The sequence below is a fragment of the Copadichromis virginalis genome, linkage group LG6, assembly GCF_057382275.1.
Source record: "Copadichromis virginalis isolate Kocher_CV1m ecotype Utaka linkage group LG6, C_Virginalis_male_GT1.1, whole genome shotgun sequence".
NCBI classification, from domain to species: domain Eukaryota; kingdom Metazoa; phylum Chordata; class Actinopteri; order Cichliformes; family Cichlidae; genus Copadichromis; species Copadichromis virginalis.
In genome coordinates this window covers 13523630-13535076 of record NC_140623.1, presented here as the reverse complement: position 1 = coordinate 13535076, position 11447 = coordinate 13523630, and the positions used below count along the sequence as shown (strand labels likewise).

At 42.5% G+C, this 11447-nt stretch overlaps 2 protein-coding genes across 2 annotated transcripts; both read right to left on the bottom strand.

Moving 5' to 3' along the window:
* Positions 1 to 345: 345 nt before the first annotated feature.
* Positions 346 to 5442, bottom strand: plk1 (polo-like kinase 1 (Drosophila)). Its single transcript, XM_085458754.1, has 12 exons — positions 5096 to 5442; positions 4625 to 5003; positions 4171 to 4339; positions 3830 to 3974; positions 3459 to 3552; positions 3109 to 3334; positions 2935 to 2977; positions 2722 to 2819; positions 2544 to 2621; positions 1646 to 1800; positions 1364 to 1546; positions 346 to 1259 (listed from the first exon to the last, which is right to left on the bottom strand). Exons 2-12 carry the CDS (start codon positions 4985 to 4987, stop codon positions 1065 to 1067), a joined length of 1749 nt encoding a protein of 582 aa, XP_085314880.1. The 5' UTR covers positions 4988 to 5003; positions 5096 to 5442; the 3' UTR covers positions 346 to 1064.
* A 4596-nt stretch (positions 5443 to 10038) lies between these two features.
* LOC146707411 (GTP-binding protein Rhes-like) lies at positions 10039 to 11163 on the bottom strand. The gene has a single exon (XM_085460860.1). The coding sequence runs from the start codon at positions 11112 to 11114 to the stop codon at positions 10473 to 10475; it is 642 nt and encodes a 213-aa protein (XP_085316986.1). The 5' UTR covers positions 11115 to 11163; the 3' UTR covers positions 10039 to 10472.
* Positions 11164 to 11447: the final 284 nt, after the last annotated feature.

Here is an 11447-nt window from a genome sequence, read left to right as displayed (position 1 = left end):
GGTTCTACATCAATGATTTAAAGCATCTCACCAAGTCAGAAAATGAAATTCAAGAGTGTTTAAGTGTGTAATATCAGAGGACACCTGCATTTATATTAAAGGGGGAAAAAGAGAAAGTAGCTTACCTCAACATGTGACCTGAGAAGGGGTGAATCCTGTGCTGGGTGCATGAAAACAGGATATCCGTCCACGATTTCAGTCATACCATGAGTAGAAGTTCAGCCAGTTCTCAGCTGGTGTGGTATTTATTTGTTTTTCCCCCAGTTAACCACCCTGACTTGTAATACTAATCTTTGTTGCTGACAAATATCCAGATTGTACACTACCCCCCCTGAAGACATGAAGTGCCTTGTACAAGAGAATCTTTATTTAAACACAGGTAAAATTAATCCATCTTTACAACATGTCTTCATATTCATCAGTATGTACATGTTTGTACAACTTGTTGAAAATGCCATCTAAAAATAGAATTATAAAAAGTAAAACTAACAGAGAAAGAATGTACATGATGCAGACGTATTAACATGGTCCATTTCTCTACACACGACACAGAAAAAACAAACTAGAGAAGCAGACCAGAGAAGCTTTCGTCCACCCACACAGCTGGCCCGAGTCTCAACCTCCCACCTCACAGTCTGTCCACTCAGCATCGAGTTTGAAAAGCAGGACTTTATGTACAAACAAAAGATGCAGAGGAAACCTCGGAGGACCGTTCCAACTTTAAGTTCAATGTAAACCAAGGGAACATTCACGTTTTCCCGTCTAGACTCATCTGAACACACACACAGTCTGTGCTGTCAGCGGGAACGCAAGCTTCATCGAGAAAGTTACAAGAACAAGAGAGTTTCTATAAACAGGAAGACAATTTTTTAAAAGAGAAAACAGCGGCTGAAAGATGGGAATTTTCCATGTACAACATATATAAGATGAATTGTCACAGTAGGTGTGAAAGTGTTGGCAATAAAAAAGGATTACAACATGACCCATAAAACAGATGAAGACTGAAAGTTCGAGCCCGTCCTGAACTCACGGAGAAGCAGCCGGTGATTAAAGACACTTGGGGACTAATGTGCGGCGGGAGTTGGCTTGCTGTCCAACAGTTTCTCCACCATGAGCTTGGCGTAACGAATGCGGCTCGCCAGCTCCTTACTGCAACCGAACTCCTCCAGAAGAGACAGCTTGTAGGTGCGGAAGTCTCGTTTCTCATCTATGTAGGTCACTGCAGCCATCAGCGGACACAGGATCAGCTTGGTGTGGTCCTGCCAGAGACAAAGTAACAAAAGCATGAATAAAGGATCTGTATATGCCATCACAAGACAGGTAAACCAGTTAAGGACCGTAGGAAGGTGGTGTGGCGTCCTACCTGGAAGAAATTGATCTGAACCGTGCCGTTAGTGAGGTGCAGCACAATGGCGCTTTTGGTTCTGAACCAGAGGGAAAGGTACGGCAGTCGAGCCAGCTCATCTCCTTCCCGACGTGCTATGTTTGCGCCAGCCTTCAGCAGGTGCTCGCTCATGTAATTGCGGAAGTATTTCAGCAATGTTATCTACAAAGAAGAGAGAAACACTGAGTTGAGTATGAAAACGAGGGCGGAGACCATTTAAAACCTCGTCTCATACACAAAACAAAAGGTCTAACTTCTTACCTTCTTGTTGAGAGTGGAAGGGAAAGAGCGCACGCTCATGTAGGATTCAGTTGCAGTCTTGTCGATGTACTGCAGGCTGTCTCCGTCAGCGTACATGATCAGACGGGTGTAGTCGTTAAACAGAACGCCAACGCTGTTGTCACACAGCTGATATCCTGAAATGAAGATGAGAAACTCTTGTTTGAAATATTCATAAACACAAAATGTACTTAGCACAACGCTCAATACTTAAAATAACCAAATAACCTGCATTTAGACCAAAGTGTAAGACGAGGCACCCTACTTGTTAGTTAAGCAACACCTCAGTCAATCTAAGGCCAACGCTTGCTCTGTGGTTTCTTTTGAACTAGCAAACACGTCATCTGTGCTCCGAATTACAGTGAGCGTAATTCCTGCAATTGTTTGCAATAGATATTAACCGATGCATAAAGAGTATAAAAACTGGGACATAGATTCTGGGGTTCAAAAGTGAAGTTTAACCACAAGTCCCTTAAACGTGTCTTCTATGTAATGACCACCAGGGGGCGAAAGCCCAAGGTTGCAAAAAGAAATCCAGTCGCATGGCAGTCAAATAAATCCATGTGAAAACCTGCAGCTTTGGCATCACACTAGCTCCACCCGTCTTATACCATCTGATCACTTTTGACTCCAAAATAAAGGAAATCTATATCTCTCTATATCTATATGCTCGCCCCAGCCCACCGATGGAGGCCAATGACTACCAATTTTCACAGTGAAAGTATAAATTCTCTTTAGGGTTCAATATTACACTATTAGTATTAGACAACTTCATAAATGAGCCAATATCACAGTTGTGTTTCCTTTGTTTTGGGGTTTTGTTCTGAACTAGGTGTTCAAGTGCAGATGGATGGATGTGGAGTCTAAGTGTAATACTTACCCAGTCCATATTTATCAGAGTAGTCCACCCATTTGCTGATCCAGAAGATGGGGATGCATGCAGGATCCTCTGCCTCCTCTGTTTATTAAAAGAATTTACATCTCTGTATGAAGCACTGACACGCAGATTATCCAGCTTAATGAAATATGCAGCACAGTCATAAAAAGACAGCACTCACCTTGGCGGACGAATGCCTTCTCAGAAGGCTTGGCAGCAATGATGCTGTTGAGCTGCTGCAGCATGTCTTTGAGGTGGTTCTCCGACGGTTCAACCTCCCTACACACAGATTACACCAGTCAAAACATCCAAATACATAAATGTGTCACAAAAAGCAAACCTGTACTTTATAAATATTTCCATTATTTCAAATTCAGTGGGACAAACATCTCACCGTGGTGCAGGCTCGTCCTTCATCTCCACCTTCTCTGTCCCTACTGGAAACACAAACCCGTATCATTAACATTCCTGCAAAAACTAAAATAATTCATCTCCAATATTTCAGCCTTGCTTTAAGCGTCTGAAGAGTTGGGGCTTCTTTCAACTCTCTTCCTGCTGGGAGGATTACCTTTGTTATTTATAGCTGTCAACGGGCGTCTCTGGCTGAGCTCGGTGGCTGTGGAAGGGGCAATAGAGAATCGCGGGGGCACTGTGAGACAAGTCGTGGGCAGGCGCAAGGGGATGTAGCCGGACGTGAAGAACTCGTCCGCTTGCAGCTCAGCAATGGTGGGTCTCTGGGTGGGATCGGCATGCAGCATCCTTTTGATGAGGGTGGTCGCTGCTGGGTTGATATGCTGCACGAAGACAATTGCCTTTAAGTTGATACGACTTAAACGAAAAAGCATCTTTGTATACAATTTTTTTTCTTTAAAAAAAAAAAAAAAAAAAAAAAGAGAGCATCGTGTTAAACCGCCTCACCCAGGGGATTGTGTAGTTGTTTTTCTTGATGCGGTTGTAGGTCTCCTTCAGACAGGAGGTCTCAAATGGAGGCTTGCCCACCAACAAAGTGTACCTAAGAATTCAGACAAGGAGGAGGTAAAAGTGACTGTGCAGATTTTTGTTTTTTAAACAACTTTTAACTTTCTAATACATCATTAGAAGTATGTCTTGGGAAAATATAAAACCATTAGGACTCATAAGGCTGCATTTTGTAAAAAGACAAAAAACCTATATTAAACAAGCAGATGTGCAAAGCTTGGCATTGGCATCAGAATGGACACTACAAGGTGTGAATGACTCAGTGGCCGTAACACCTCCGTTTCCAGGTGTGCTTGTGTATTCAGACTTACAATATACACCCAAGTGACCAGACATCCACTTCGTAGCTGTGGCCTTTCTTGCAGAGCACTTCAGGAGCTATGTAGTTAGGTGTTCCACACAAGGTCTTCTTCCGCTCACCATCAAACTCAATCTTTGTGGCAAGGCCAAAATCCCCTGTTTTAAAAGAAAAAAAGGGGGACATAACTGTAAAGAGGCACACTTGTGTGCAAAAGTTCATTCTTGAAGTATGAGAAATTACTGACGCAAGGACCTGGGTGTGCCTCATCCTTTTCTTCTAAAACCAGCAGGTTGCTGATATACCCAGTTGACATTTAGAGTCCCTGCCATCATGCTGAGTTGAGCAAATTACCTATCTTGACATCCATGTCGTCGTTGAGGAAGATGTTGCCCAGTTTCAGGTCTCTGTGGATCACTTTGTTGTTGTGCAGGTACTGGATACCCTTGAGCAGCTGAGTCATGTAGTATCGGGCCTCGGGCTCTGTGACAGCCTTACGACGCTTGTGCAGCTCCAGCAGGGACTGAATTGGAGAAGAAAATGATTTTAAACTGGGGCACTGAGACAGTAAAGCAGCAACAAATATCAAGTATATCGGATGGTTACCATGTAGTGTAGAAAGAAAGGATTTTAAAAAGTACTAATGCCATCAAAATACTGAGTTTAGGAATAGTGGCTCATTTGAATTATGTTCAGAGCTCCTGTGGTTTTAAACAGGCCAAGCTTCCTGCACTGTGACGGGAAGAGACCGCCAGGGTAACCGTTGGCCGTCCGCAGTTAACAGAAAGGACACTTTCTCTGCACTCACCCTTCTCCTGCAGATTTCCAGGACGACAAACACAAAATCATCGTCCTCGAAGAACCCGTGGAAGCCCACGACGTTGGGGTGGTTGAGGCTTTGGTGAATGGAGATTTCCGAAGTCATCTTCTCCCTCTGGTGCTGCTTCAGGATCAGCGATTTGGGCACGATCTTTCCGGCGAAAACCTGCTTTGTCTCCACGTCTGTGATTTCGTAGCATTTTGCAAAACCACCTTTTCCGAGGAATCTCCCCCTAGTGTATCGTCTCATGGTGCGTGGGTCGACCAGAACATCTGGGATTTCTTTTAGAGTGGCCGATTTTGGGTCGACGTGCGGCATCGGGTTCGCCGGCTTTGCAACACCAGCGCTCATTTTGGATTAAAGTGCTCTTAGCCGGGAGTAAAAAGAAACGTTTTAAAGCCCCTTTGCAATAGAGTTATTAATGATAAACCCCAAGGAAGAGAGTATTGTTAACCCTACCTTAACCGACGTTAGTTTGGCCTTGGAAGCTAGCGTGCTCCCTGCACTTCTGAATTTAAATCAAAACTAGCTATAATACGCTTTAGACGCGGTTGTTACTTAAACATTTCATTGACAATTAAAACACGGTGCAACTAGACTATAATTATTTTTTAAAAACGAAAATATTGAATAAAGTAATCGCCAGAGTTGTCCGTCGATGGCTGCAGCGTTAACCCGTCCTGCCTTTTGACAACAGTTTCTGCTACAAGTTTAAAATGCTGCCTCGGTCGTTACGGTGCTCTCTGATTGGTCCGCTCGATTTGAATTCTAAGGTATTGCAGCAAAGCATCGTGGGAGATTCAGGCAAAAATAGCCAATCACTAAACGAGTATGTCACATTCCGCAGTGTTATTGGCTGAATCCCTGTTGTTGGTTTCTCCTTGTTTTCTCTAAGCGAGTACTGATGGGAAATGTAGTCGGGGTGGGCTTTAATCGTGACATACATCCGTTTTTTTCCCTTTCTTCTTTTTTTTTTTTACCCAAGTAGATAACGTGGATTTAATGGTCATTTGATTTTTTTTCTTTTTCTTCTTCTTTTTTTAACTAAAAGCCCGGAATAAATAGTCGTCATCGTGGATTGTTGTAACCGATTTAGTTTTAGTCGAGGCAGCAGTCTATAGGCTAATTTATATGAGACTACTCACTGCAATAACCTTTGCTTATTTATACGCTGACCTCACTAGTTTTCGATAAGTATTGTTTCGTTATTACTCGTGTAATACTACTTTTCGTAATTATCAGTCGTGAGGTTGTCCAGTTTAATTAACTCTAAAGCATAACCAGCTACAACATGTAGACTGTACATTCATGTAAAACACACAACCTATTGTTATTACTGTTTTTAGCCAGTAGGGGGCACTGTCACTCCTATAACTTCCCGAATGCAATATAAAGCTATAACTTCATAGGGTCCCAATATTAACATATGTTGATATCACTACCATAACAAATTGCTGTTGTTGAAGGCTGTAGTTATACAGTGAACCAAAGGACTGAATTTCTTTGAATGGACTGTTCAAAAAGTGTCACCATATTTCCATTAAAACCTTTTCTGGATCAAGTATGATCGAGTGTTAGTCAGTGCAATGTCTGTGTTTCATTAGTTTCATTAAAAACTTTTGTGTACATTCAGGATATATTATAGTTCCACACAATAATTGATGGGATTGTCATTGCAACACCAACTAGACTTAACTTCAGGCGGAGCATTCATGAAAAAGGTTATGTAAATAATTTTTCACTGGAAGTGTAACTATGGAAAGAAGAATGATTAAGAATTGCGTGGAGTGGAAACAAAATTTGTGGCAAACATGGTCCACCTTGAAAGTCATGATAAACCAACCACCCAGGCCTTTGCTTCACCCCAGTCTTGACTCCATGGCTACAGCCTTGCTCTGCGTCATTGCCTTTAATGCCTTTTACTTCTAGCCTGCTGCTTCTACAATTGCCACTAATGCTAGTTCTGGTAAATGACAATTATTATCACACTCAATAAATAAAAATAAGAAAAACTGTATGTTGGCTTTACAAAAACCTTAATTGCTACGAAAGCTGATACACTTTATATATAGTGCTGTAATATTCTCTGAACCCTCCACCCCTGAGGTGCACTGGTGGATCATTTATGCTGTGTGTGTGTGTGTGTGTGTGTGTGTGTGTATGTGGTTACTGTAAATCTATGCTAAGCTGTCATGAGTGTTCATCTCAGGCCTGATGAAACATTTCTGTTGTGATGGAAATAGTCTCTTCTAGCATCACAGCCTCCGTCCATAGTGCACTCAGTTGTTTCTCAAGAATGAAAATAATGGGATTCATCTTCATCCAAGACAAACACACATGGCATGTTTCAGAGATTTCTCTTAATCACATCATTGTCACCCATCTGTTTATATGTATTTTGAATCATTGTGCTTTTATTTATTCTGTATTTTTATCATCTTGTTTCATAAGATGTGTATATTGGTTTTCTTTTTTATTGATCTGTTCCCTATCTAAATGACTGAGAAGCCTGTCCAAGAGCACAGGTGTTCTTTTATTCTTGCCACGTGCAGCTGACAAATAAAGTAATTCAAACTTTAATTTTCATGTTGTTCACTCTTCTTGGTAAAAGATAAACAAAAGCTTTTAATCCAACAGTGTGACATTTTTGATGTGTAATGATGCAGATTCATCCTTGTCAGGAGCCTCTGTTCTTTAGCCCTTGTGTGCTGCATGAGCCTCTGCTCCTCATTCATATTAATGCTTTTGTGGCAGACACGATTAATATCTGCTTAGCAACAGATTTTACAACTGACATGGTGATAAAGAGAGGAAAATAAGAAGAGAACAAGTGGATGAAGAGAGGACAGATGATGAGACCAGCGTGTTTGCTTAGCCCCTTTGTTCTACTTCATATAAGTGTCTGTGTGTGTGTCTAAAACGTCACGACACAACTTCAAGCAAAGAAAGGAGCTATTTTTATGATGCACTATCTCACGCTAAGCCGAAAATGGCGCTTGTTGTTCATTATCACTAGAAAAAAATATGCTCATCGGCTTTGTACATCGATTTAATAACTCAGAGGAACGATTTTAAGATGTAAATCTTGGAAAGCTTGGAATGCGAGGATGTTAGGAATAAATGGAAGAGACTCCCATCAGAAATATTTTCTCAGAGGATAAATTTGAATAGTCACAGTAATTTGTAACTGATTTTCAGTGTCCATTTTCTCTAAAAAAAAAAATATCACAGCATCGACAGACTGTGGGTTCAATTGCCAATTGCCATTCTGGTCACGTCCTCAGGGGCCCATGTATATTTGCGGGTACATCCAAGAGAAGAATTTAAAAAGACCAGAACTGTATCATCTCAAACTTTACTCATATTTTAACAAAACATAGATATAGTCTTTTGTTTAGTTTTTTTTTTTTTATCATAACTGGTAAAATCTAGTAGTTTTATTTGCATTTGACCTGCCTTTTCCTCCCCTACACTGATAAAACTAATGGTATCTCCCAAGGTCAGCTAGCTACTTCCAAAATAAACGAAACAACATGAGAAAAAAAAAGGGGGGGGGGGGGGGGGGTGTCTAGTTTTTTTTTTTTTAGAAAGTTTCCAGAAAGAGCCAGGCTGCCTTCACAAGATCATTTATCCATTAATTTATTCATTCACTTATTTATTGACAAAAAAAGAAGTTTATAAATGTTCTAAGTGGGGACCTCACAAAAGTGCTTTTTCTCATAAAAGCTCTCTGGGCTCTATCACTGAAAAAAAAAGGCCATGTTGGATTTACTTGATTCAATAGTGGACATTGGTTGCACACAAATGTTTTGCTTTGGCAGAAACTTAAACAACTGAGTTAAATCAACTTTTTCATAATCAATAAACATCGGCATTTTGTGTTCATAAAACACGATTGAAACATGTTCAGATGATGTAAGTTGAGCTCTTGGAATATTTTAATCCTTCACAGTTTTGTCATTTTATTTCAACACTATTCAATAACTTTTATCCCAATACTATTGGTCACTTAAATACTACATGCTGTCTTCATATTACATAATGTTCAACAACGGGCAGGGATAGCTCAGTAGGTAGAGTGGTGGCCCCATGATCGGAAGGTCGGGGGTTCGACTCCACTGAGCAAGGTACCATCCCTACACACTGCTCCCCGGGCGCTACACTGGTGGCTGCCCACTGCTTCACTGGGTGAATGGGTTAAATGCAGAAGAACTATTTCCCTATGGGGACTAACACGCACACTTTACTTTTTACAAGGTCTAGATCCTGGTTACCATAAAAATTGAATAGGTCTTCAACAACTACCATCCTTCTATCTTTATCCTGGTTGCAGGGGGGTTGGGAAATAACCCTGAAGTGATAGGTTACAAGGCAGGGTACACCCTGGACAGCTGACTAGTCTATCACATAGAAACAAACAACCATTTACACTTACATTCACAGGTAATTTAGAATCACCAGTTAACCCTAACTCTAACAACTGCATGACTTTTAACTGCGGGAGGAAACCAGAATACCCAGAGAGAAACCTGCAAACTAGCCAGAATGTGGGTTTGAACACAGGACCTTCTTACTGTGAAGCAACAGCACTAACCACCATGCCAACAACCTAGCAAATGTAGGAAAGCTATGATTTCCTGTATTTGATGCAGAATTTTTTTGTTTTTGTAATAATCCACAATAAATAGCAATAGCATGCACGTGGTGTGTGTGTAGTTGTCTGCCTCTTACAACTCCAGTGATTTTCCTGCAGTTTGAAATCTTGTGCGATCTTGTGAATTCCATGAGTTCAGCAACTAAGCACTCTTACTAGATTGTATCATGTAATGTCAACAAGAACAAATTAAGTTGTTGAATTTCGTACAGATTCTTCATGATTTAATTACGTTCATATAGAAACATGAAATTATTGTGTTTAAATTACAAGTTAGACTTTTTTAATGTAACAACCACCCAATTTACTTTTTTTGGTATACTAAAAAACAGTAGAGGTGGCTGCTCGACTTGACTGAGATGGATGCCTTCCTGAAACCACGATCTAAAGAGCGCGAGTCTGAAACCCGTGCAGTGTCACGGGATTTAACATTGATATATTATTGACTTACTTCACTTGAACATGATATGAACAATTTAATCTAGCCTCTCTGCATATCATGTAGTTTCTACACTATGCAGTTAAAGTTAACTTTAAAGCATGAGGCACTTGTGTTAAATACACGCAAGATGCTTATGTAAATCCAGGAGCTGGCCAATCCCTTTTTTTCAGTGTATTGTTTCAACACTCATCCGGGAGCGGGACTGTAGCAGTCTACTGGCAAGAGAGGTGCTGAAAGGAGGAAAAAGAGGAGACCACCAAACAGACAAAGGGAATGAGAGGAGAAAAAGAACAGGTGTGTGTGCTTTGATGGTTACTTTAACCATCACATTATGAGATTTCTGATTATTGAAGAAAGAAAAAAAGCTCTAGGGCCCATCAGACACTTGTTCACATTGGTGTTTAACTCTATGATCCACGCATAGACAGACTCGTTTGAGATGTGCCAAGACCAGTGGAAGGTTTACAAATGAAGCACCGGACACATTTTACAACAAAGTTATTTTACTGACACCATATAAAAATGTACACACAAAACAGGACTCAAATAAAGTGCATCATCCCGTTTGCTCCCCTTAAACTATGAGCATTACAGGCCCCGCTGGCTTTCAGACACATTAAAGTGACCCGAGGAGCCGTCACCCGTGAACAGGTGTTAAACTGCAACACGCTCCAAAGCGTAACATTTTAGAGTGAGAACGGGCTCGAAACTGAGCAGGCGCAGTCCAGCTGCAGCGGTTTCTACGACAGAACACAGCTGTTGTGCTTCTTCGGCGAGGGTCTCTTCCTAGCTCGGGGCCTAGGCACGGTGTCTCTGCGTGTCCACGCCGCGGGGCTCAGTCGTGGCGGCAGGTTCACCTGTTGCAGCAGCGAGCTGAACACCCCGACCGCGTTTCTGCCCGTGCTCGCGGACGCCTCCACGAAGTCTGCGCCCCACTCAGCCTCCACCGTGGCCATGGCGTCACAGGCAACCGGCGCTCGACCTTCGCTCTCGGTCAGATCCGCTTTGCTGCGGACCACGGTGATGGGCACGCTCCTGCCGCCGCCGCGCAGCTCCAGAATCTCGGCGCGCAGTCGACGCACCTCCTCGAAGGAGTCGGGCTCGTCTGCCGCGTACACCAGGGCGAAGGCGTCGCTGTGTCGGATGCAGAGCTCCCTCATAGCCGGGAACGAGTAGCTGCCGCTCGTGTCCAGTATCTCCAGCCGCATCTTCTCCTCAGAGCCCGCGGTGTCATACTCGAGCACGTGAAGCTCCTCGACAGTGCGCGTGTACTTGTGCTCGAATCCGTCGTGGAGGAATCGGTGGATGAGCGCGGTCTTGCCAACCCCCGCTGCTCCCAGGAATACAAGCCGGACCGTGTTGGGACGCCCTGACGGAGACATCCCGACGATCCCGGCGCACGTGCAGCTTTATGCAGCTCCATGCAGCCAGGCTATTTATAGGCTGCTCCACCGATACGACCCCACCCGGTCGTTCTCCGCTCAAAATCGCTCAAGTTCAGACTCTGAAAGCCACGGAGCACACCCGATTTGGCAGCATGGAAACATAAATGATTTATGGATTTAATGTCTTTTCAGCGCTTATGTCAACATGTGTGAAAGAGTCGAACACGTGCGTTTGTTTGCAGCGTTTGTGAGTCATGGAACTCAATGCCAGTGTATTTCACAGGAACCCGGATATCATAAATCATTTCCACAGTTTACAACAGTGTGCAT

Excerpts from the sequence above, each read along its gene's own strand:
- plk1 (XM_085458754.1), bottom strand. The coding sequence starts at position 4,987 with ATGAGCGCTGGTGTTGCAAAGCCGGCGAACCCGATGCCGCACGTCGAC. Across the intron at positions 2,978-3,108 it reads GACAGCTATAAATAACAAAG|TAGGGACAGAGAAGGTGGAG; the intron begins GTAATCCTCCCA and ends TTGTGTTTCCAG. Across the intron at positions 1,547-1,645 it reads CTTCCACTCTCAACAAGAAG|ATAACATTGCTGAAATACTT; the intron begins GTAAGAAGTTAG and ends TCTTCTTTGTAG.
- LOC146707411 (XM_085460860.1), bottom strand. The coding sequence starts at position 11,114 with ATGTCTCCGTCAGGGCGTCCCAACACGGTCCGGCTTGTATTCCTGGGA.